General features: G+C 41.4%; 1 protein-coding gene across 1 annotated transcript in view; it reads right to left on the reverse strand.

Annotated features, from left to right (window-relative positions):
- PGR (progesterone receptor) overlaps window positions 1-26,019 on the reverse strand; it is a gene marked incomplete at its 5' end in the record, with an annotated part of 92,927 nt that overhangs the window by 18,378 nt on the left and 48,530 nt on the right. The window contains one exon of the mRNA XM_083361767.1: window positions 599-904. Within this exon, the coding sequence (XP_083217893.1) occupies window positions 599-904 (306 nt within the window). The remainder of the gene's footprint in view (window positions 1-598; window positions 905-26,019) is intronic.

Here is a 26,019-nt window from a genome sequence, read left to right on the forward strand (position 1 = left end):
TTGGGGTGCTGGCTTTGTTGCTGTAGGTGGATTGGTTGGCTGTGTTGTTACATCTCGATTGGTTACAACACAAAAGACTAACGAGCACACAGCCAGCACCTCAGCCACACAGGATGTTGCAAATCAGCCGGCTAATCCCCTAATAATAATCTCATCAACCAATCAAGATGTAACAACACAGCAAACCAATCCACCTACAGCAACAAAGCCAGCACCCCACACATCCCCACCAGTATATACAGAGAGACGGTAGCTCCGATCACACTTGACTTGCACAAGCATGAAACCGAAGACACCAGCCTGAAGATGACGAGTGGGACCTCGTCAAAATGTTGCCAAGACACCCTCAATCCTACACGGGAAAAGACCCGAATATGCCAAGACCTACACACACACACACAGACACACGCACACACACACACACACACACTAGAAATAACTTATTTTTTTATATAGAAACAATTTATTATGGCATCCAATGACTTGTCAGCATTCTTCATAAACAACGTTGCTCAGAACCGCACACGGTGCTCTTGGTGAGATCTGAAAACAATGGAATCGGGTGACACAATTTCCAACATCAAAAGATCCTTCTTACCTGGTAATGACTTGGACCACTTGACTACAGAGAGGAGCTGCCTCTCACATAGGTAATTGAGGCTGGTCAACAAAGCACTTGAAGTTTCTGGTTTTGTGTTATCATAGCCTGCGTAGATAACCTCTGGCTCAATGCTTTGTAAAACAGTGATCAGTGGAGGGATAAATTGAATGTCTTGACTTGGTGAAAAAGAAAGCCTCTGCACCAACGTTTGGCTTTCATTTGGAAGGGCTGCTGGCTGTTGAAGTGCGACAACATCTAAAGCTCTTAGCATTTTGACCTTATTAAACTTCTTAAACTTTCGACCTGCAATCCAAAGATACAAGGGTTAGCAGAAACATAAACACAAAGCAAATAAAATGTTGTGATCTATAGAATGTGCCATTTAGTTCAATAAGCAAGGTATTTACATCATCACAATGCACCTTAAAAGTGGACCAAATGCCCTAAGTTCTGGGTTAATAATAAACCAAGCCAGGATACCTCCTGTGTTTATCTCATAAATAGTTTGCTCCTTGTCTCAATCTATCTATGAAACCACAGCAATCTCCTTCTCTCCAATTGAAACTTACCTGGTACAAATAGCAATGATTAGAAAAGGATGGTGCTGCAATCTTCATGAGATTCTGCAGGAACAGCATTGTGGATGAACTTGACTAATACTGGTTGCTTATCTCTTGAGCATTTAATATTCTGTTATTATCAATAGAACTAGGAAGGTTCAGTCTATCATTGGCTACTCCAAAGAGCATTTTGATTTTGCCTAGGCCAGAATTGTTGATGTCCGCTGTCATCAGGAGTTCCTCAACTGGCTATTACTGAGATTTTTGGAAATTAAAGACCAGACATCTGGCAAGCACCCCAACTGCAGAAGCTAATCTAGATTAATTCTGTTCACAGACTGAAAGCATGGAACAGCAACCAATAATCTTGGTTCAAAATACAAGGCCAACAGCCCTAGTCAACCTGAACAACCATGTCAGATGCTGCGAATTAAAACTCAGCAACATTTGAGGACCATGAGGTCTCAGTCCTTGGAGAAAATTTGTGCAGCTCCATCACACATGTAGCTTTTTATTTCGACCCCAAACCACCCCAGTGATGCCCTCGACGTGATGTCCCGTTGCCTGGAGGCGGTCTGGGTCTGGATGGGGAGGAACAGGCTTCGACTCAACCCTGACAAGACTGAGTGGCTGTTCGTGCCGGCATCCCGGGAAATTCCGATTATTCCATCATTGGCCATGGGGGGTGAGCTATTACCCCCTGTAGATAGGGCCCGCAACTTGGGGGTCCTTCTAGATTCACAGCTCTCTTTGGAAGAGCATATTGGAGCTGTGACTAGGGGGGCCTTTGCCCAGGTTCGCCTGGTGCGCCAGTTGCGGCCCTATCTAGACCGGGATGCCTTGCGCACAGTCACTCATGCGCTCGTGACCTCTCGTCTAGACTACTGTAACGCTCTCTACATGGGGCTGCCCTTGAGGTCCACCCGGAGACTCCAGCTGGTGCAGAATGCAGCCGCGCGAGTTGTCTTGGGAGTTTCCTGATACTCCCATGTTACACCTTTGCTCCGCGAGCTGCATTGGCTACTGGTTGCTCTCCGGGTGAGGTTCAAGGTGTTAGTGATGACTTACAAAGCCCTTCATGGCATGGGTCCGGATTACCTACGGCAACACCTGCGGCCGGCGTCAACTTCCCTCCGTCCAGTGCGCTCCCACAGAGAGGGCCTCCTCAGGGTGCCGCCGATCAAAGAATGCCGATTGGTGACCCCCAGGGGGAGAGCGTTCTCTGTGGGCACGCCAGACCTTTGGAACCGCTTACCGGTTGAGCTCCGGATGGCCCCCGACCTTCGCTCCTTCCGGTGCGATCTCAAAACTTTCTTTTTCGAACAAGCTGGCCTGGTCTGACAGGATGGGGTTGGGTTTTTATAAATAGTTTTAATTGTAATATGTATTAATTTTAAGGGCATAATGTTTAATGGCTTTTTAATTTTTGTATTCTATTTTTATTGTGTATTGCCCTGTTCACCGCCCTGAGTCCTTCGGGAGAAGGGCGGTATAGAAATCAAATTATTAAATTAAATTAAATTAAATAGCCATAATTTTCTTTTATGGAAACGAAAATTACACATACGTTCCCAAACACAGCAACAGATTTATGCATGAAACATGTCTTACAACTCTGAAGCAATGAGGGAGGAAGAAATGAAGGAAGATGTTTTAGGAAATGGATGAGTTTACTCGCTGGCATAAGACAGCAACTAGGGAAAATATTAAAATATTAAGCAGTTGGAGTAGAAGACCCCACTGGTAGTATCAAAACTTCTCATTGAATGGGGAATATGATGAGCACTAGTTAAACTGTTGGGTACAAAATAACTGTTGGCCTGTACTTTACTTTGGCCTGTACAAGTTTACTTTGGTGGCCACTTATGTACTTTTATCTGTGATGTTGGTTGTGCTTTTTAATGGCCATTAGCCATGGTGAGATTGGTGGCCATAGGAAGTGGAATTCAATGAAATGGAATGGAATTAAACAAATAACCAGATAGTTGTGATGAGACTTAGGTTAGATGGCTAGTCAGTCTCCACGCCTCTTGGTTAGCAGCAATGTGCAGTTAAGCTAGGACTCTGAATCTTTAAAGATTGCAATCTTAACAAATCTTCCAAATAATAAACTCCAAAGCAAAGAGTGGCATCTATTTCTGGAGAAATTGTGCTGGGCTAGTCTAAAGTAAGAAAAAAAAACCCACAGTGATGTTAGATTCAAGTGGCACATGAAATAATGTAAAATAACTTGGAATAATGATCTATGGATATGTACCCATAAATATCTTTAACCTTATCAGAAGGGAGGGATGTAAATCAGTTAACCCAGATACTCTTCTACATTTCATTCTGTCACTTAAGAGACATCTTGATTTCTGGCTGACTGTTGAAACCAGACTAGGAGACCAAAGTTATGAATACTAATACCTTTATTATTACCAAAACCAAAGCTATGAATACTTTTAATATAAAGTTGCAGTAACAGAATGTAGCTAGTCTCCCTTTATCTTGGTGAGACCTAAGGAGGGTCATGACTGAGATACTTCCTCAAATTACATTTCTGCCCAGGACTCAGATTTCATTTATCTGCCTGTTACCTTGGTTGTGATTTTTCCTCCTGTTTTTTAATCATTAAAATTATTCCTTCTTCCCATTACACTAGCCCACCAAACAACCCTTTTAATTGCTAATGCTTAAATTCAGGCCAAGGCAACCAGTAGAAACACTCAAGTAGTCCTGATTAATATCAACCAGCCAACCCTGAACTTCTTTTAGTGCTTCTCACTCTGTGGCTAACCGAGGTGGCATTTTGCCAGGTATTGCTGAACACACCTTACTATCAAGCTTTAAGGTGTGAATTAATATACCAGTGAGTTCAAAATGGCCCCCAAAGCTCATTTGATTGTTGGATGGAAAAAGCTTTCTCTCTAAAGCTGATGAGAGCTCACTGCAGCTGAGCTATAAGGACAGACAGCAAACTCAGCTGCCATTTTGATGGCTCTAGAAAAATTGCAGGGCAGAAATCAAATTAACACCCACAACAAGAATAATTAAAAAGAAATATTAGCCCTTTCAATATTACAGAGTTACTCTCTCAAACTTTCTTCTGAAACATGCAAGGTAGAAATATCCTCAGAAATGAGAGAGATGATATATAAAACAGAATAACAGATTTGGAAGGGACCTTGGAGGTCTTCTTGTCCAACCCCCTGCTCAAACAGGAGACCCTATACCACTTCAGAAAAATGGCTGTCCGATCTTTTCTTAAAAATCTCCAGTGATGGAGCACCCACAACTTCTGGAGGCAAAACCGTTCCACTGGTTGATTGTTCTCACTGTTAGAAAATTCTGAATTTGGTATATGTTGGTTTCTTTAACAGTGATGGAAAAAAATGGAGGAAGGAGATTTATAACAGTCTTGCAAAAGAATTCATTCTAGATTTATCCCTTCTCCCCTTCAGCCCTCCGCCCATTGCCATCAGGAAGAAAGGGAAGTGAAAATAAACTGCATCAGACAATTCATCCTAAACAAACTTCTACCACTAAATGTGCATAATCTTTCCAACAGGTGAAAAAATGTGTAGCAATTTGTTACTTCTTGACAGAATACCATGATTCTGCCTGCAAGGTCACTGTGCCCCTGTAGTTTTCTAAAGCAGAGTGCTTTGTGTTCACTCCAGAAGGAGTGTACTCAGGCTGAGAGAACAAAGCAGAGCGATATATTAAGATTTCAGTGTGGAATCTGAAGTAACATCTTGTTAAAAATCTGACTTGGGAAACTATGTCAGGTCTAAGCTAGAGACGCCTCTTACACTTATATTTTTCCAGCAGACATATTTATCTACTAAAAGGTTAAATGCTTTAGATGGATATTTTATCGATAGAGCTCCTTTCTATGTCTCTATTTGCAGGAACTTTTTTTTATTTTTATTCTTTTGCTAATTAGTGTGATGTCCCAATTTCCAGTTGGAAAATTACCTTATACAGTGGGGGAGGGGGTGGATGGGGTGGTGGACAATGATGGCCCTTTTATGACTTGTGGACTTCAACTCCCAGAATTCCTGAGCCAGCTAAGACTACAAATCATTAAAGGGGCCATAGTTCGCCACCTCTGTTCTACAGAGAGCCCTTCACTCAGTCCTTCACTCAACTTCCACACAGTCACGTGATCAAAATTTGGGTGCTTGGCAACCAGCATATATTTACAACAGTTGCAGTGCCCTGGGATCATGTGCCATTTGCAACCTTTCCTAGCTGGCTTTCGACAAGCAAAGCCAATGGGGGAAGCCAGATTTGCTTAGCAACTGTGTGACTCACTAAACAACTGCAATACCTGCATTACTTAAAACTGTCCTACCCCAACAGAAATTCTAGTTCCCAAATGTGGCCATAAATTTAAGTCAGTATTGAACTGGACACCTTTCACATGTCCTCAACTGCTGTATTCACCCCCCAAGCTAAGGAAGGGAGGGGAAAAATGGGTGCAAAAGGATAGGATAACAATTAGAGTACCTATTGATTAATTACAACTATTGTGCAGGAAAACTGCATAATCAGCTGGTTACATTATTGAAAGGGACCTTGGAGATCTTCTAGTCCAATCCCCTGCTCGGGCAGGAAACCCTACACCATTTCTGACAAATGGTTGTTCAGACTCTTCTTTAAAACCTCCAGTATTGGAGCACCATAATTTCTGGAGGAAAGTCATTCCACTGATTAATTGTTCTGTGAGGAAATTTCTCCTTAGTTGCTTCTATCCTTGATTAGTTTCCATCCATTGCTTCTTGTCCTGCCTTCAGGTGAATTGGAGAATAGGTTGACCCCTCTTCTTTGTAGCAGCCCTTTAGATATTGGAACCCTGTTATCATGTCAACCTAGTCCTTCTTTTCATTAAACTAAATGTTAAATAGCGGGTTCTCTGGCGCAGGAATGAAGACGCTGAACTGAGTACAGGGTAACTCATTGTTTATTTCTTGCTGGAACTGTACTGGAGAAATGCCTGCAACTAGCCGCAATATATAGTCTAGCCCAGGGGTAGGCAACCTCGGCTCTTTTATGACTCATGGACTTCAAGCATAGCTGACTCAGGAATTCTGGGAGTTGAAGTCCATGAGTCATAAAAGAGCCGAGGTTGCCTACCCCTGGTGTAGCCCCTAGGTGGCAGCCAATAGGTTTGAATCAACCATTGCCGCCTGGAGATAGCCAATTGCAGCACAGGAGACTTAAAGTCTGGGTTGCTGGAGAGCCCAGTACATAACACTAAACATACCCATTTGTAGCATTCTTTATATATTTTACCCTCCAGTCCCCTAATCATCTTTGTTGCTCTTCTCTGTACTGTTTCTAGAGTCTAGAATCTCCCTGAGTGAGCTGAAGTTCATTAGATCTTTAGGGAATTTTCCAAGTTTCACAGTATCTGTACAGCTGAGTTACAGTTCATTCCACAGGAAATATCTTCAAAAATAACCCTCTGAGCCTAATTTTTGCTGCATTACTCATACACAGATCCTATCCTTGGATTCTTTCCTTTTATTTGTAAGTAAGGAGGTCACCCTTTACCTAAATTTTAGAGCGTACACAGAATTGCTTGTTCACTGAGAGAAGTAAACATATTCTTGTAACAGGAAAGTACACATAATGGAAGTCCCATATTTAACCGGCCATACAAGAGACTTTTCAAGAGTTTATGATTCTCCTTATGTTTTGCTAATTCTCAACTCTTCCTAAAGTGTCACAGCCATGACATAATAAATATAATTAAGTAAACTAAAAATCATGTGCAATTATGATCTGATCAGCTTTGCAAGGGAGAAGCACGCTCGTTTCATTTGTCCCTGTGATCACTAATGAAATTACGGTGACCTCACGGGCAAAGCTATTGTCTCCCAGCAAAGGTGGAACAATAGAGAATCATACTGTAAGGAAAATAGTGACAGAGTTGACCAAGGGCCAACTCTTGGAGAAGTGCAGGAATGCAATGTTTACAGTTAACAAAGAAAAATGCTTGGTGCTGGTGCTGCAAATTAAATTGAAACACAAATGCCCTGTTGAAGAAAGTAGCTCCACCAGTGCCTCATACCATGATTCTGAAGGGTCTTACTGCAAGAAATGCAGGGGCAATTCAAAATTATTTTCCATCTCTGGTTTCAGTTGATGATAGACAGGTCAATGTTTACTCAAACTGTTGACCTTGCACTGAGATGTTGGGTTTGGCCTTGTAAGCCAACCAAGATTTTGCATTTGCCAGAATTGGGTTGTTGTTGTTGTTTTTTAATATGGTGAGGTTTTGTTTCTAAACTTGTACTGCATCTTGAAATACAACATGGTCCTTCCCTTCCAGCTCCCATGTATGGAAGGATTCCTTTCAACACCAAATAAGTTTCTGTTCCAAACTGAAAAATAATCAGAGAACATGCTCAGAAAACCTAACTGCAGCCTCCTTTTTTCCCCCTCAGACTGATGGCGGCGCCTGGAATGGCTGCGGCTGCATTGGCTCTTGAAGGCAAATAGTTTTGGGAGGGATAGTAAGGGCTATAGGCCACATGATCAGGAAGATTTTAATGTGTTTGAGCAACATGGTGGAACTAAGGTAATATACGACATACGACCGACAATCTTTGCTGGCCTGGCGAGTTTCTAGTTGTTTTGGAACTGTTGGTGAGACCGTTAAAAGTCGTTGGCGCTGTTTGAATTGGTTCTACCAGCAGCAAGATCTGACTGCTGGCCCAGTGATGGATTCTACTGCAAATCAGGGCTGTTTCCAGAGGAGGAAGAGGAGGAGAGGACCTGGAGCTTATGGAGCGAAGGAACTGGATGAGGCTGTCAGGAGGCCCAGAGGAAGAGAGAGAGGCTTTTGGAGGATTTGGTGGCGGCGGCAGCAGCGTGCTCCAGGGGCGAAAAGAAGCAAGGCCTCTTTAAGGAAAGGGTGGAAGAGTCAGGATCAGAAAAAGGAAAGAGGGCGAGGTTGTCAGAATACAAGCAAATTTGAGGGCTAATCCACATGGAGCCCCATTTCCATCTGTCCTGTTTGCCATCGTTCACTCCCTAGAGACTAAAATGGACAATGTGGAATTTGAGCGGGCCCCGAACAAGGAGTATATATCGGAGGTGGTGACCCTTTGAGAGCTGTATGCAACGAAATTTCATTTTGATGTATGCCGATTGGTGTACATTCAAAGTGACAATAAAGTTATCATCATCAGATCTGGAGCATCCCAGTTTACTTTGCATTCATATCTACCAGGCTTTTGGTATTCAGAATCCCTGACAAGAATAACCAAGTATATGTATCTCCAGATCATCACTATGACTGGTAATAATCAAGCAGACACGTAGCTGGCTTGGCAAAGGAAGCAGAGGCCACATTCGACTGCTGGACACTCAACATTAGATGCAACTCAGAGCCCAATATGTGGATGGAAGCTCATGGGTTAGCTCTCCACTTTAGGAAGTGTGTTGGTTTCCTTTTTCCTTTTTTCTTTTGGACAGTTCTACATTAATGAGGCACTCTGTGCGGGAGATGAATGGTTTCAAAATTTGATCAAATAAATGATGTATGGTCAACATGAAGACACCTAGTTCTTTCATATACTGTATACTACTGCTAACCTAGGCCTTTCTCATTCTAAGTTTATGGCCTTCCTTTTTTTTTAACCAGACACATAGAACTTTATGTTCCTTTTTATTCATTTCAGCTCATTGCTGTTAAAATGTGGGATCTCACACAGTAAAGATACAAGGAAACACATAAAGAAAGTATCTGTTAGCCTCGTAGCTTTATTGACTGAATAACAGAGTTGGAAGGGACCTTGGAAGTCTTCTAATCCAACCCCTTGCTCAGGCAGAAAACCATATACCATTTCAGACAAATGGTTGACCAGTCTCTTCTTTAAAACTTCCAGGGTTGAAGTATCCACAACTTCTGAAGGCAAACTGTTCCACTGGTTAATTGTTCTCACAATTAGGAAATTTCTTCTCCTTAGTTCTAGGTTGCTTCTCTCCTTGATTAGTTTCCATCCGTTGCTTCTTGTCCTGCCTTCAGGTGCTTTGGAGAATAGCTTGACTCCCTCTTCTTTGGGACAGCCCCTGAGATATTGGAATACTGCCATCATGTCCCCCCTAATCCTTCTTTTCATTAAACTAGAAGTATGCAATTCCTGCAACTGTTTTTAATATGCCTCCAGTCCCCGATTACTTAAACTTTACACCTTCACATTCATGTTCCCCAACTCCCACTACTGTACTGGACAACTAATGCAAGGGATGTTGAAGACAGAGTGCTTGGTAGGATGGTGGCATGCATGGATAGTCCTTGTACAGTCCTTCATTTTATCTCATCACAGCAGTCTTCCACCACACATCACATCAGCTATCATTTCCTTCATTCATGATGCTGTTATGGCCAGGCTAAGAATAACGTGATGCTTTGAGGTCGCTTTCACTCTTTGTTGACATGTAGAATTGTCTGAATTCAACTGACAATAGCTTGTTTGTTGTTTTGCCCATTTTTCTCTCCTTGGGATTATTCTCAGACAATTTTGCCTATCTTAAAATGGTGTCAGCTTTGTTATTATAACACTGCCAAAGTTTGTCTAGATTTTTTTATAATCTTCTTTCCCAGTTTTGTCTTATCTGCAGACTTTGTATTTGTCAGCTCAGTTCCCTCATTCAAGTCATTGATTTAAATGTTGAACAACAAAGGTCCCAGGACAGAACCCTTTGGCATTCTGCTCCACTCTGCTCTTCCAAACTGAAGAGAAGCTATTAATAAGCATCCTTTCGATATAGTCATTGAGGCAACTGGGAATCAATCTAACAGTGATGTCATCCAGCTCATATGTTACTATTTTATTAAAAATATAAGGAGGTACATTATCCCTATAGGATTTCCTTGATCTATTAAGCCAATCATTCTATCAAGGAAGGAAATAAGGTTAGCTTGTCACAATTTATTTGTGACAAGTCCATGCTGGATCTTGTTAATTGTAGCATGCCTATCCAAAAGCACACAAAGATGCTGTTTAATAATGTGTTTGAAAACTTTGTCCAGTATGGGCATCAAGCCACAGGTCCTCTTTATTCCTCTTATGGAATATAGGGATGAAATTTGGTTTCTTCCAGACTTCTAGGATATCATCTGTTACTGGCAGTGGTTCTGTGATCATCCCTGCTGGAATGTAATTCATCTGGTCTTCAAAGTTGGATTCATTTAAATTAGCTAAGAATATTAATGTTTTGAATTTTGGTGTTGGAAAAAAAACTCCTGAGAATACTGTGGACGTCAAATAAAACAAACAAATGGATCATTGAACAACCCCGAAACCTCACCAAAGTACAGATGATCAGGCTCAAATTATCCTACCCCTGACACATTATACAAAGACCTAACTCTCTAGAAAACACTGTAATCGTAGGAAAGATAGAAGAAAAGGTTGCCAGTATCAAGGTGAATTGACTTGGTTACTGTCATAATGAATGTACAGTATTGCTTTAAGACCTGAAAAAACAGGTTAGGGTCGGTCAGTTATGGAGAAACTCTTTCTATGCAGTCTTCTCTCTTCTTGTCTACCCTATACTGGAGTTCCCTTATTTCTGCAATGGCTTAATGATGATTAGCTAACAATTATCCTCTTTGACCAATTCTCTCTTGGTGAAGCTTGGGATCAGCATAGCAGATTACCTTGCCCTTCTGTTCCACTTTCTGTTAACTGAAATTGTAAGAACAAGAACTTGTTGGATCTATGACTTTTTGCACGTCTAGCAGTCACCAGGATAATTCAAATCTTCCAGTAACATTCTTGCATATTTCTTTGAAAGATTCCTCATCTGGTGTAGAAGGCTTTATTTATATCTTTTGCCTGCCAATGTGATTTCCAACAAACTCCTCCAATGGCTTCACTTGTATTGAATGAATCTTTATTGTCAAAGTACAACTATGTATACATTGAGATTAGCTGAGCCTCCCTTTGTGCTTCCACCCCCCAACACACAGTGACAACAAACCCTCCATCTTACTACACCAGGGGTCTTCAAACTTGGCCCTTTTAGGATTTGTGGACTTCAACTCCCATAATTCTTCAGCCAGCATGCCTGGCTGAGGAATTCTGGGATTTGAAGTCCATAAGTCCTAAAAGGGCCAACTTTGAAGACTCCTCTACTACACCATGTGAACCAACTACACCACACACCGGCCTCCCAAGTCAATTCTGCATAAAATTCACACACGTTATTTCTCGTTCAAAAGCCTAACAGCCCACGGATAAAAGCTGTTTTTCAGCCTGTTGGTGGAAAAAAAAGAACTCTGTTTCTTTCTCTTTTTATCCTTAACTAAATACTTTCAGTACCAATGCTGAATTTCTATGCAATTATATATTTTTTTTTCTTTACAGTACAGTACAAGACCTCTTTCTATTAGGTCTGCTCCTTTAAAGAAAATTGTAGCTTTCCAGTGCTGTAGACCAACCATAGTATCATCCTACCAAGTTTCAGTAGCTACCACAGTACACTACATTAGCTACAACATCATATTTGCCTTTCTCAGGATCTCTAGATTTTCCTGTTTATTTCCATACTTTGTTGAATTGGTTAGAAACATCTGCGGTTCTCAGAACCACCTACCACTTACTATAATTTCCTGTGAAAATGAGTTTTCATCCTAAATCCCCATTTCTGTTTCTCCCATTATGTTCTGCTTCCCTGGCTGCTGACCTCGAATGCACATCCTCCTGGGGAAAGAGAGGGAAGCACCTGTCAAATACTTCCTTCTCAGACTTTGTAAAATGTATCCCGTCTCTTTCCAGAAGTCAAACAACAGAATAATAGAGTTAGAAGGGACCTCATTCTAGTCCAACCCCCTGCAAGAGATCCTATACCATTCTGACAGATGACTGTCTAGTCCAGGGGTAGGCAACCTCGGCTCTTTTATGACTCATGGACTTCAACTCCCAGAATTCCTGAGCCAGCAGAATTCTGGGAGTTGAAGTCCATGAGTCATAAAAGAGCCAAGGTTGCCTACCCCTGGTCTAGTCTCTTCTTGAGAGCTTCCAGTGATGAAGCACTCAGAACATCTGAAGGCAAATTTTTTCAGTGGTCGATTGTTCTCACTGTCAGAAAATATCTCCTTATTTCTAGGTTGAATCTCTCCTTGATCAGTTTCCACCCATTGTTCCCTGTCTAGCCTTCAGGTGCTTTGGAAAACAGGTTGACCTTTATGAAGATTGAATAGGACATTGATGTAGAACTCCAATCCTTCTGTTGTGACATGCATAGCCACTTCACTTTCAGAATCCTGTTTTCTCTTTTTGCATCATGACCCTCAAATAAAAGGACCAATGGGGAAAAAAATACCTTCCTTCTCAAGACCTTTGTAATCCCCAGAAACTTTTTCAAGGTCTGTTCTAATTATGTCTTTCATCCATTCATGGATTAAGGGAGGAGTGTTAGTTTCCAAACCTTGTTTATAGGAGAAGACAGAACAGATACAGAAGACAGTGTTTGATGAGTGAAATTTTCTTAGTAACTTTGGAAGTCATATTTTCTCTGTCGCACCTTGGAAGTCAACACTTCTCTCACAATGTTATATCAGTTCTATACATAGCTGCCTCTCCTTAGTAGAGAATCATACACCACTACAACACATGTGTTTTTCTCAGGGTGGCTGCTTGCTTGTTTGTTTTGGTCCATGAAGGTCAAAATGCCTCCTTCTACAATAGTCAATGACAAAGTTTACTTAGGTGACTTTCAATCAACCTCTAGAGGGAGACCTTCACAATGATGTCTTAGTTTCTTAGAACCAAGTACTTCTTAATCCAGGGGTCTTCAAACTTGGCCCTTTTTATAACATGTAGACTTCAGTTCCCAGAATTCCTGAGCCAGTGGTGCCTGGCTGAGGAATTCTGGGAATTGAAGTCCACAAGTCATAAAAGGGCCAAGTTTGAAGACCCCTGTCTTAATCCTTTTGCTTCTTTGGGTCATATTAATCCACATGTTTGCTTCTGCCAAAGGGTTTTGTTCTTGTTCTTGGGTGTTCTTTTCACCTCCTGAAGAGCTTAGCTTTCCTGTTCAGAAACCTCTCATCTTCCCTCTTTCCTCAAGTCCTTTCACTTTCTCCTCCAATAAAGAAACAATTTTACACTTGCACTAGGTATAGTTTTAGTCCTCTGTAAGCAGGAAGGCTAACATTGTACATGCTTTGCAGTTCACAGTGATGCTTCACTGTCCATGTTGCTCAGAGACTGCCTTGCTTTCTCCTTTAATCAAATCTCCATGCAAATATTCCCTGTCTGCTTGCTCTGGCAGCAAGCTCCCCAAAGTTGCTTGTCTGAGTGAAGACCAGCTTAGATTGAATGACCAAGAGAAAAGAAGAGGAAAAAAAGGTTTTAAAAAACTGTCTTCCCTCTCCACTTCCTTTGTCAAACTTGTGTTTGCTTTCCTTGTTTGCTTGTTAAGTGAATGCATATCTGTGCAGATATGTGCAGGTGCACTAAATGTATTATTTTTTATAAAACAGGTAGAGTGTTTCTTCTGTTTTGAACAAAGGGTCATTTTCTAATTTGGCTCAGTTTCTAGAGCAATCTGCACTTATTTGTGACATATTATTTGTCTCTCCCATTCCTGGGTTTCGAGTAATAATATACCCAGCAATAGTAGCAAAACAGCAAATCTCCTTTGAAACAATGAAAGAAGAAGGAAATCATAGATTTTATTCTACTCCTAATCCTGATCTCTGGCTAGCTTTGTCTCCACCAATCAACAACTAGTATTTATTGTGAACCATTAAGATGAAGTTGCTATTCATTGAACAAAATGGCATGTATCTTTTCAAAATGTGGAGATGCTATAGGATAAAAACAAAGCACTACATTAAATCTGATTCATGTTGAAGTTGTGAGAAAGTAATCACGTAGCAGCTTACCAATATGATATTATGGCCAGCACAATGGATAGTATTCATTGGGTAACAACTCACGTAGCTCAACAATCAGCTTCTGCCAGCAGTAAATTTACCTCAGCTAATCCAATTTTATGTAGCCTGCAAAACTTAGAAACCATGAATATACTCTGAATAAAACTAGATATGACATTAATTGGATGAATTCAATTAACTGGCACAGGTTTTATTATAACTTCCAAAGGGCTATATTAGCCTGCTGTAGCAAAAAAAAAAAATCTTCTGGCTAACAACTTTATTATGATACAAGTCAGAAGAACACAATATGGTGCCTCCTGGCACCAATCAGCACACTCTTGATCTAACACAGGGGTGTCAAACTCCCAGCTGGCGGGCTGGACATGTCATCCAGAAGCCACGCCCACCCCATTGCCAGCAATGGCAAAATAGTCCCGATATGTCTCGCGATGTTACGTGACGTTGCGAGTTTGACATGTCTGGTCTAATAAAGGATCCCTGTCTCAATCATTTAATTAAAATAAACTGATGGAAAGCTAACTGCCTACAGAGCAAAATGTCTCTTGACCTCACATTGGCTCTGTTATGTATGCAGGCACCTGCATAGCAACAGCCACCAGGGGGAGTTGGTCTGAACGGTTTCGGCGGGAAACCCAGTTTCGGCGGGAAACCTAGGGCCAACCCCATTGGCTGTCCACTTACCTGGCCGGGTATTTAAGGAGGCCAGGTAACCCTCACTCCCCAGTTCACTACCCCCCTCCAATAAAGAGCTGAACTCACACACCGGCTGGCGTCTCTTCCTTGCGTCGGAACCACTACACAATAGGCTCTGTAGGCATTTTCGTAAAATAAAAAATTAAAATAGGGGAAAGAGAGCTCAATTGTGCACTTTATTTACAAATTTCATACAAGATGCACATTTTATACATAAACCGAATACCATTTCATAGAAGAATAAAATGTTAAATACAGTGGTACCTTGATCCTCATCAGAAATTCAATCTGGAATATGTACCAAATACTGTACTAAAACTGATGGGTACCAAGAAAATCACGTGACTTTCAGCCGGAAGAAATAGTCAGTTATGAGGCAGCTGACATAGGCAAGTTTTTTTTTCTTGCAAGTCGACTACCTGGAGAAAGATGAGTACTGGGACAAGATTTCGCTAGACAAACCAGACTTTCTCCCATGGAAACCAAGGCTGCTCCCAGGACTCTAGGCTGCGCGTTTCGTGAAAAGCCCGCCAAGTAGTTGTGTTGCGGAACATAGTAGCTTGCATAGCCTTAGGGGTGGGATTTTTCAACTTTGTATTGGGGATTGTTACGTGTCTATTCAGACTTGGTTTCACTTCTGAAGTGCCGATACTTTGTATCAATAAACATGTTCTTTGAGGAATTTGCAAGCCTTGACATTTTGAAAGTATTGGAGAATAACTAAAGGCAATATTGGAAGAAAATATAGGTCCCTTTATATTGTGCACATCACTGTTAGATTTTTTTAACAGCATGCACAAACTTGCTTACACTTAAATTTTGTCATCAAAGTGTAGAGTAAGATTTGTTAAAGAAAATCTTATTCCAGTTGAATGAGCACAAGATACTGTCCATTTCAATACAGTATTTAGTCTTGGAAGGAGAAGACAGCAAGGTCTTCATTGCCACTTCATTTAGCAGCTCATTTTGTTTCTGCAACTTATCCGAATGTCCTCTGGTAATGATCTCCCTCCCTCCTCTCCCTCCCCACTCTTTCTCCCCCCTCTCTCCCCCCCTCTCCTTTTCTCTCAATGCAGAGATTTGCTAAAATGTCTCCTTCATTCATTAATAGTGTTGTGACTTGTATTAATTATGAATAGAATGTAATGAGTGGATAAATGGAACTAAATGTGTGTAACTAGGCAGTTATTCCAGATCCCATTCATACAGTCTTGGATAAGGACCAAAATGTTTTCAAGGAAAAAACTCCCAAGAAAGTCCAGCTGTCTTTTGAAAAACACCTTTGGGACTAAAGGACAGAAGCTATCCACCAATATTATGGTGCTGGTGATGACCTATAAAGCCCTAAATGGCATGGGTCCGGATTATCTTAGGGAGCACCTGCTGCCAGCATCAACTTCCCATTGTCCTGTGCACTCCCATAGGGAGGGCCTCCTTAGGGTGCCACCGGTCAGGGAATGCCGGCGGGTGATCTCCAGAGGGAGGGCATTCTCTGTGGGCGCGCCTGCCCTTTGGAATGATTTACCTGTGGAACTCCGGACTGCCCCCGACCTGCGCTCGTTTCACCGGGACCTGAAAACCTGGCTTTTCGATCTATCTGGCCTGGACTGAGGGGGTTTTTAGTTTCAAGTTTTTAACATTGTTTTATTGTTGGGCTATTAATTAATTTAATTCTTTTTAATTCTATTTTTATCTTAATTTTATATTGTCTTTTAAATATTGCCCTGTAAACCGCCCTGAGTCCTTCAGGAATAGGGCGGTATAGAAAACTAACTAACTAACTAACTAACTAACTAACTAACTAACTAACTAACTAACTAACTAACTAAATATCTTAGATATCTTCAACTATTGACAACTCTAAAGCTGCCTGTTGTGTCTGTTATCATTAGTTGATCTTCTTTATTTTAGTTTTAATCTCATTTTTCCCCACTGTGCTCTTTTACTTTTACTACTAAAACTTCCAAATACCTTGCATTTTCAGCTATCAGAGTAGTCTCCTCAGTGTGCCACAGGTTATTTGTGTCTCAGCCTCCAATTTTAAAACCATGCTCATTGTCTTCTAATCTAGCTACTCTCAATAAGTATTCAGCTTCCTCTTCAAACTGGAATGTATCAAACAATTCTCTTGTCTTTTGCCCAACATGATGGCTGTAATTTTTTAAATTCTGTGTATTGGCTCCACCCATCCCATAATAAAGCTGGCTTTGGGCACTTTCCAAGCTTCTCAATTATGTTCTGACACTATGTTATGTTTGTAAGCATAACAAAGATAGAATTTTTTAAAAAATACAGACCAATACATAAATAGATTTTACTGGTAGCTTGAAGTTACATCAGAAGTAAACAGCCACACAGTTGACTTCTTTTATCTACTTTTTCCACTCTAGCCACAAGTAAAAACATTACAATTCAAAACAGATATTCATCTGGGTACTGCCACTGAGTGGATTCAAAATCCACCCTGAATGTTTTATCTTGGGATTAGCTAATGGATGCTTTTTCCCAAGATATGATTAATATGTGTTATAGTGGCTAACCTTAGAATGCATTTATTTGGCTGACATCTTACCTTTGCACAAACCTCAAGGAGGCATATATAGTGCTTCCTATGTCAAACAGGAAATCAGGAAACCCAGGAAGCTCAAATGAATATAAAGATTTATTACAAGCTTAAGATCTCTACAAGAATCTCCACTAGAATTTGACTCTCTACAAGAGTCAAAGCAAACTAGTACCAGGGCAGATAAGAGTCAATGGAATTCAAGGTGGGCTGGACCTAAATCTCTTCCATGTGCACTCGAGAGTGATGGCACATTTGACTCCTCCTTCGGGCTCAGCCTGTTTATCTCCTACATCCTCTGCCTATTCTTTCCAATAACAGCAAACTTTGAGGTAAGTTGGATTAGACAGAATGACTGGCCAGAGAGTTTTCATAGCCCAGATCTCTCTATTTCTAATCCAACACATTAACCATAACACCAGACTGGAAGAATGTCAGATTGTTTGGAAAAGCTAGCCTAACCACCATTATGTAGAATAGTGGGGAAGACCCATCTATGTGGCTGCAGGAGAAGAAGTATAAGAGAGAGCCTTCTGGTTATCTAAGAGGTCAGTGAGGATAGAGAGATCAGCATTTATAGCAATGGCACTTAGACTAATATACCGCTTCATAGTGCTTTACACTTACAGCACTCTCTAGGTCAGGGGTAGGCAACCTTAGGAGTTGAAGTCCACAAGTTATAAAAGAGCCAAGGTTGCCTACCCCTGCTCTAGGTGGTTTACAAAGTCAGCCCCCTACAATCTGGGTCTTCATTTTAGAGACCGCAGAAGGATGGAAGGCTGAGTCAAACTTGAGCGGCTCAGGATCAAACTCCTGGCAGTGAGAAGATTCAGCCTGCAATACTGCATTCTAATCCCTGTGCCATCACAGCTCTTCAAAAACTTCACAATTTCATTTCAAGAAGTTCATAAATGCAATCAGCTTAGGAACTGGTGACTGAACTTGCTGGTTTTTCTATTCCCTGATTTTCTTTATTTCGTGTCCCGTGCCATTTAGACTGCAAAGCTACATGCAGCCGTTATCTGCATGTGGGATTTAGGAATTTAGCAGTGGCGACAGCATACTACCTTTAAGTAGGCACAAATTCCTGACTCATAGATTATCATCTTTTAGCCAAACGTACTACATGGATTATTATGGAGATAAAAGGGAGAAAGACAGTATAATTATACTTTTTTAAAAAATAATAATTATTTTTTTATTCCAAGAGATGCCCATATAATACATTTACAAAAGCAATGAAAGTAGTAAAACCCATTATTCATATAACCTTGGAGACATGTTTAGCACCGCTGTAGGAAGAAATAATTGTTCTTCATTCGATAAGGGAAGTGTAATCCATTTGCTGCATTCCTACACAATGATTATCTCCAATTCTTTATAACCTTATCTCAACAAGGAAAAGCAAACATGGTATATATACACTACTTGATCACTTGGCTCTGCCTGATTGCTAGAGCAATGTTCATGGTTCGTACAGCTTTAAACATTATCTCTGGCTTGTTCCTCTCCAAATAGGTCAGAACCATAACTCTGGGTTCTTGGGTGGTGACTGTAGCTTGTTAAGGGACAAACAGAACAGGGATCCCAATTTTGGATAACGCTAAGTAAGCCACAGATACGTCTGATTAAATATTCTGCTGGCAGAAGAAAACAAAAGGGGGGGGGATTGGAATACTAGCGCATTTGCTCATCTTTGATAATGTGCTGAGTACAGCTACCAAGCTTTCCTCCAATTTGTTAGCCCTGGCATCATAAATAGAACAGACTGAGTTTCTGGATGAATACCATCTTGTGCAATGCAAGATTTGGGCTGGAAAAGAGCAGGTGAAAATGGAGTAGCCGTAGTTGTATCTTTATAGATACAGGCAGAAACGTGGACTTTTAGCTTCCAATGGTGGATAATCCCTATCACCTTCATCCAAGTCATCGTCTTCATGCTTATAATCTTCCACTTCATTTCCCTTCCTACTCCCATTTAGAATACCTTTAAGCAGGGCTCCCCAATCCCCGGGCCATGGCCTGTTTGGAACAAGTGGCAGATGAGCATACCCAGGCACACAGCTCCACTTGCATGACTGGTGAACACATGCGCTCCCATGCAAAGCTCCATTTTCACAAACGGCAGGTGCCCGCACCTGTCACTCCTGCAAATGAAGTTGTACATGCTCACATGCATGCTTGCCACTGGCATGGAACCATCCCCTCTTCCCCACCCCATCTTTGCCAGTCCACCAAGCTGGAAAGGTTGGGGGCTGCTGCTTTTAAGCACATATTCCCCATGAAAGATCCTGCAAGAACAGGATGATTTTTTGGGGGGAAAAACAGCTGAGCCAGCCAGAATATCACTAGAATCAAAAAGAGGCATCCAATCAGCAAGCAGGTAGGGGGGAAAAATAGAACAATGAGGATCCATCAGTTGATAGGCTGACTTGTTCATGATGGAATCAAATGCTTGTGTAGATTCCCCATCTCTCATTCCATCTCTAACAATATAATCATTTATCATCCTTTCCTACGTCTCACTTCTTCCCATCTATTAGCCCACCTATTATTTCCTCTCCTATTCTCACTTTCTCTGAAGAAATCTCTGCTTTCATTCAGAACGTTGTACAAAAATGCAATTAAATCTGATAACAAGGTAACAAGGAAAACAAATCCATCTATTAACACCATTTTTTATTTGTATGCATGTAGTCCTTATAACCATTTTGGTTAGCAACCATTTGAAGTTACACCAGCACTTAAGAAAATGACTTATGATCAGTACTCACATTTACGACCGTTGCAGCAGTCTTACAGTCATGTGACCAAAATTTGGGTCCCTGACAAGTGGCATTTGTTTAAGCCCTGTTCCCGCATACCGGGGGTCATAAAATTGCCACTTGCAACCTTCGCCGCTCCCTTATGACAAGCAAAGTCAATGGAACAAGCTGGATTCGCTTAATGATCACCTAACTCATTCAACCACTGCAGTGATTCACTTAATAAGCGTGGCAGAAAATGTCATAAAATTGAGCACAACTCACTTAACAAATGCCTTCCTTGCTTAGCAATGGAAATATTGGTCCCAACCGTGGCTGTAAGTCGACCTGACATTTCCCAAACCTTTGGCTTGCAACAATAAAAAATATCAATGATAAGTAACGTAAACAGGAACATTTAATTCAACATAAAGTAACTCCAATGGAAAAGAATAATATCTTCAAACTCTCCGGCAACATCAGCCAGTGTACAGATTTATATTCAATTTACTCACTTTTTAAAAACTCTGTAAAGGTCAAAAGTCTTCATCTCAAATGGCAAAACTCTGAAATAGTCCAAGTTTCCAAGAAGGTTTTATAAATAAGGCACCATGCACAAAAGAAAAAACATTTGCAAGAGCCATGTAACATAGCTCATTTGATGAGGAAGCTCAGCAAAAGTCCTAAAGGGATCAATTCAAGGTTTATATGTGTAGAAAGAAGGGAACCATTAAGTTAAAAGTAACGGCAAACTGTGATTTGAACAGCATATTAGATACCTGAAGCTCTAGCGATGGGAATGGATGCAGCACATCTCAAAATTGCCAGGTTTGGAAAACATTGGTTCAGATGTTCACATCAGAGAATATCTAAAGCAGTGTTTTTTTCAAATTTGGCAATTCTGAGATGTGTTGCTGGCTGAGAAATCCTGAAAGTCCAGAAGAGATGCAACAGCTTTAGAATATTCCTGTCAAATTATTTGTACCAACCCATTCAGGTGTTGAATCTCTTTTAGCTCTTTGAATCCAGAGGCTGCACAGCCATAACAAAATTATTAAAACCACCTCTCTGAGTTGGGCTTAAAAACACAGAAAAGGCAAGGCAACATCAAGTCAACAAATCTGGCCGTTTCAATTGAACTCAATGAGGCCCTGGACCATTTTCAACCCACCGCAATATTGCAAAAGCGGAACTGCGATTCATTCTACTGTACAATCCAGAAAAATACTCATTCTGCATCAGATCTCAGTGATCTAAAACCATTCTGTCTGGAAAATTCTGGAAGTTGAAGTTCACACATTAAGTTGTTAAGGTTGAGAAACACCAATCTAAAGATCTCTATGTACTTGAGGAAACTACCTGAGTTCACCTGAGACTATTATTAGGACTCTTGAAGACAATGGTGCATTCCGGATACTGAGGAAATATTTCCCTGCACTGCCACTGATTACACGACTGGGCCGATGCAATTGCGACCTGTAAAAAGGCTTCAGAAATGGAAATATATGAGCGTAGTATTTCCATTGGTGAGGATTTTTTGCTTTGCTTCACTTCACTTCTCACCTTCTGGTTCCTGCAATAACTCCATGCTGGCCTAATCATGGAAAAGTGCCAAATTGTGGGATTCCTTGCATGCTAGGTGTGGCATGTGGGTTTTATGCTCTGACTCAGCTGGTATGAGTCAGCAGCAGAAGAAGAAAAGTGGGGGAGGGAGAATAAGCTCAGGAAGGCTTTGAAGTACAGCTTGGCCAAATCTAGTAGACAGGTGTTGGGGTTTCCTCTGAGTTGCCGTTTGAGCTGTAAAGAATTACAGAATAACAGAGTTGGGAAGGACCTTGGAGGTCTTCTAGTCCAACCCTCTCTCAAGCAAGAGACTCTATACCAGGGGTAGGCAACCTCGGCTCTTTTATGACTCATGGACTTCAACTCCCAGAATTCCTGAGTCAGCATAGCTGGCTCAGGAATTCTGGGAGTTGAAGTTCATGAGTCATAAAAGAGCCGAGGTTGCCTACCCCTGCTCTATACCATTCTTACCGCAAGGAGGTTGAGGGTTTGGTGAACTGGTGTAAGGAAAACAGCCTAGTTTTAAACACTGGAAAGAGATCATTATCGATTTCAGAAAAGGCAGGCACAGCCACACTCCTCTGCGCATGAATGATTCACCTGTGAAGATGGTCACCAGCATCAAATTCCTGGGTGTACAGTTAACAAGTAGGCTGGCATGGTCGCTCAACAGCGAGACCCTAGTGAAGCGGGCACAGCAGTGTCTGCATTTTATGCATCACATGAGAAAAGCACATCTTCCTTCCCCTGTCCTTACCACTTTCTACAGAGGGACGATCGAGAGCATCCTGTCATACAGCATCACAGTCTGGTTTGGAAGCATCACTGCTTTAGACAGGAAGGCAGTGCAGAGAGTGGTGAGGATGGCTGAAAAGATTATTGGCAGTTCCCTCCCTTCCCCCCAGGACGTGGCACGTAAGCGTTGCTTGAGCAGGGTCCGCAAGATTGTCTGGGACACTACACAACTTCTTCATGACCTGTTTTTGTTGTTACCTTCCGGAAGGAGGCTTCGTGGTATCTGAAGCAGAACATCCAGATTCAGCCATAGTTCCGTTCCACACAGTGTTAACCTGGTGAACTCTAAAGCTTCCTCGTTCCATTATGTATTCAAGTTGGACAGTGATTAATATTGATACATTATTTGTATGTAAGCGTGAAAGTTTATACATATGTTGTATATAGCATGTTTAAATGTGTGTTATGTTTGTGTACACTTTTGAGAGCAAGCAACTAAATTTTATTTTTAATGTGTGCCAATGTGCACACACTAAAAAATGAAATAAAGGTTATCTTGTCTTATCTTGTCTTGTCTTGTCTTATCTTATCTTATCATCTTATCTTATCTTATCTTATCTTATCTTATCTTATCTTATCTTATCTTATCTTATCTTATCATCTTATCTTATCATATCTTTTCTGGACAAATGGCTGTTTAATCACTTCTTAAACACTTCCAGTGATGGATCACCCACAATCTCTGAAGGCAAACCAGTCCTGCTCTTAGGTCCTTTGGAGAATAGGTTGACTCCCTCTTCTCTGTGACAGCTCCTCAAATATTGGAAGACTGCTATCATGTCACTCCTAGTCCTTCTTTTCACTAGACTTGGAATACATAGTTCCTTCAACCATTCATTGTATGTTTTAGTTTCCAGTCCCCTAATCATCTTTGTTGCTCTTCTCAGCACTCTTTCTAAACATTTTTTTCTGGTGGAGAGTAGAAAAACCCAAAGGCACATGAAATGGTGGTGCAGTGGTTAGAATGCGCTACTGCAAGCTAACTCTGCTTCCAGTCTGGAGTTCGATTCTGACAGGGGCTCGAGATTGATTCCACCATCCAGCCTTCCAAATGAGGACCCAGATAGTTGGGGGCAATATGCTGACTCTGTAAACTGCTCAGAGAGTGCTGTAAACTTATAAAGCACTATGGAGCAGTATATAAGTGCTATTGCTAGCTGGTGCTGCAGTAAGACATCAAGGCAGAATATTGTGAATATTGTGACTGTTCGAGTGGGTGACAGCCATTTCCTGAGTGAGAGAAGAGGGGCAAAGAGATTGCTGGAAGCTTTCCTGGGAACAAAGTCCAATAGAAACAGAGGAGCAGCCCAAGAAATATTCTCATTGGCCATCGTGAATGTCAGCAGTAAAGGCAGATTGGCTGGCAGTTCTCTGCTGAACTACAGGCAGAAAGGTTGGACTGAACTAACTGAAGGTTTTCTCTGAATTTTAGAATCCCAAATGCACCGAACCAACCAAGTTACTTAAAAAAAAAAGCTTGATCAATCCTGTATGTCAGGGTTCTTCAAACCTGACAACTTTTAAGACTTGTGGACTTCAACTCCCAGAATTCCTGGCTGAGGAATTCCGGGAGTTGAAGTCCACAAGTCTTAAAGTTGCCAATTTGAAGACCCCTGCTGTATGTGTTTGAAACAGGTTTAAGAAGGACTGAAAGGCTGTTCATCTAAACGCATACACAAATAGTACGTATATGATCTATACATGTGTACAGACACTCTTTACTACATAAGCAATTGGAGGATGTTCCCCTTAATCTTTTTTTGCATGTAGTTCAAATATATTTTAGAAGGAGGATGACTAATCTAGGGATGATTGAAATGCTGCAGGTCAAAAACAGGAGGCGGCTGAAATTTGATCCTTCTTACGATTTCATGGAAAACGATTTCCTCTGGCAACTCCTCTCCATTCTCACTCTCTTTTGCTGTCTCGAGGATGTGTTGGGATTACAGTTCTCTGCCTTCCCAGAAAGCGTGTCAAGGAGCTTTAATCCATGCTCACTTGACACTCTGAGAATTACAACGTGAATGCCTTTGGAAAGTGTCAGGTTGGATAAAGAGGCACAAAGCTTCAGCAGAAATAAAGTAGGAATGGAGACCAGAGCTTTGTTGCTGCTTTGAGCAAAGAAGAAAGAAAGAGAGGAAGAAAAGAAGTTTGGTCACCCTCAAGTTCCTTTTCTCTGAACGACGCAAATTTCACCCCAAATGCTCTGAATGCTAATTCTCATATGCTGAAAAAGGATACTAGTATTACCTGAGAAAAGGGGGATACTGCTAAAATAAAGGTAGCTCTTTATAGGGTTCCCCTTGGAAGGTACCCATAAGCTTCAATTGATTCAAAATGTGGTGGCCCGCATTTATACAAGTGTAGATTAAAGTAAAAGTAAAGGTTCCCCCGCACACGCGTGCTAGTCGTTTCTGACTCTAGGGGCTGGTGCTCATCTCCGTTTCAAAGCCGAAGAGCCAGCGCTTGTCCAAGGATGTCTCCGTGGTCATGTGGCCAGCGTGACTAGATGCCAAAGGCACACGGAATGCGTGCTAGTCGTTTCTGACTCTAGGGGCTGGTGCTCATCTCCGTTTCAAAGCCGAAGAGCCAGCGCTTGTCCAAGGATGTCTCCGTGGTCATGTGGCCAGCGTGACTAGATGCCAAAGGCACACGGAATGCTGTTACCTTCCCACTGTAGTGGTCCCTATTTTCCTACTTGCATTTTTTACGTGCGTTGGAACTGCTAGGTTGGCAGAAGCTGGGACGAGTAACAGGCGCTCACTCTGTTACGCGGAGCTCGGGATTCGACCTGCCAAACTGCCGACCTTCTGATCAACAAGCTCAGCGTCCTAACCCACTGAGCCACCGCGTCCGAGTCTAGATTAGCACACATCATATCTCTTGTAGGACTCTCATTGACTCTCAATTTGCTTCTGGGTCCAATTCAAGGGGTTGGTTGTCACGTTTAAAGAGCTACATGGCTTGGGGGCAGGTTATTTGAAGGGCTGTCTTTTCCCAATTATATCTAGCTGATGCAGAAGAGCAGGGAGGCAGGGCGTGTAATGAGTCCCCTCTCTTAAGGAGGTCCATCCCTATGAAACCTCATTCTTATGGAAATAAGATTGGCCCCCACCTTGCTACTGTTCTGAAAGGCCCTGAATACATGGCTTTGCCAGCAGGCCTGAGGACACAGTATGATATTATGGAGACCATCAAGTGGTAGGTGTGATTGTGGTCATCGCAAGGGCGGGGGTCTATTGGGTTTTGCATTGGGTTTTTATTTCTGTAAACTGCCCGGAGTCATCATGAGTGAGTGGGCGGCCATATCAGTTTTCTTAAGAAATAACAATTGGTTATCAGGCAACAGGCTTGTTCAGACAGGAGTTTATGTGTTTGGTCAATCTGAGAGCAGGCCTTCACAAACTGCCTCCATCCCCACTGTTACACAATGCCAGACACTTAAAGAGAAAGGTTTCTCATCTGCAACCTGTAGTGTATATGCATAACATATTATTAAAAAAATAAATATCAAATGATGTAACATTAAGAATTAATATCTATAATGAATATTAATTATTAATAAAATTGATATTAATAAAATAAACATC

The sequence above is a fragment of the Vipera ursinii genome, assembly GCF_947247035.1.
Source record: "Vipera ursinii genome assembly, chromosome: 4".
Lineage (NCBI taxonomy): Eukaryota > Metazoa > Chordata > Lepidosauria > Squamata > Viperidae > Vipera > Vipera ursinii.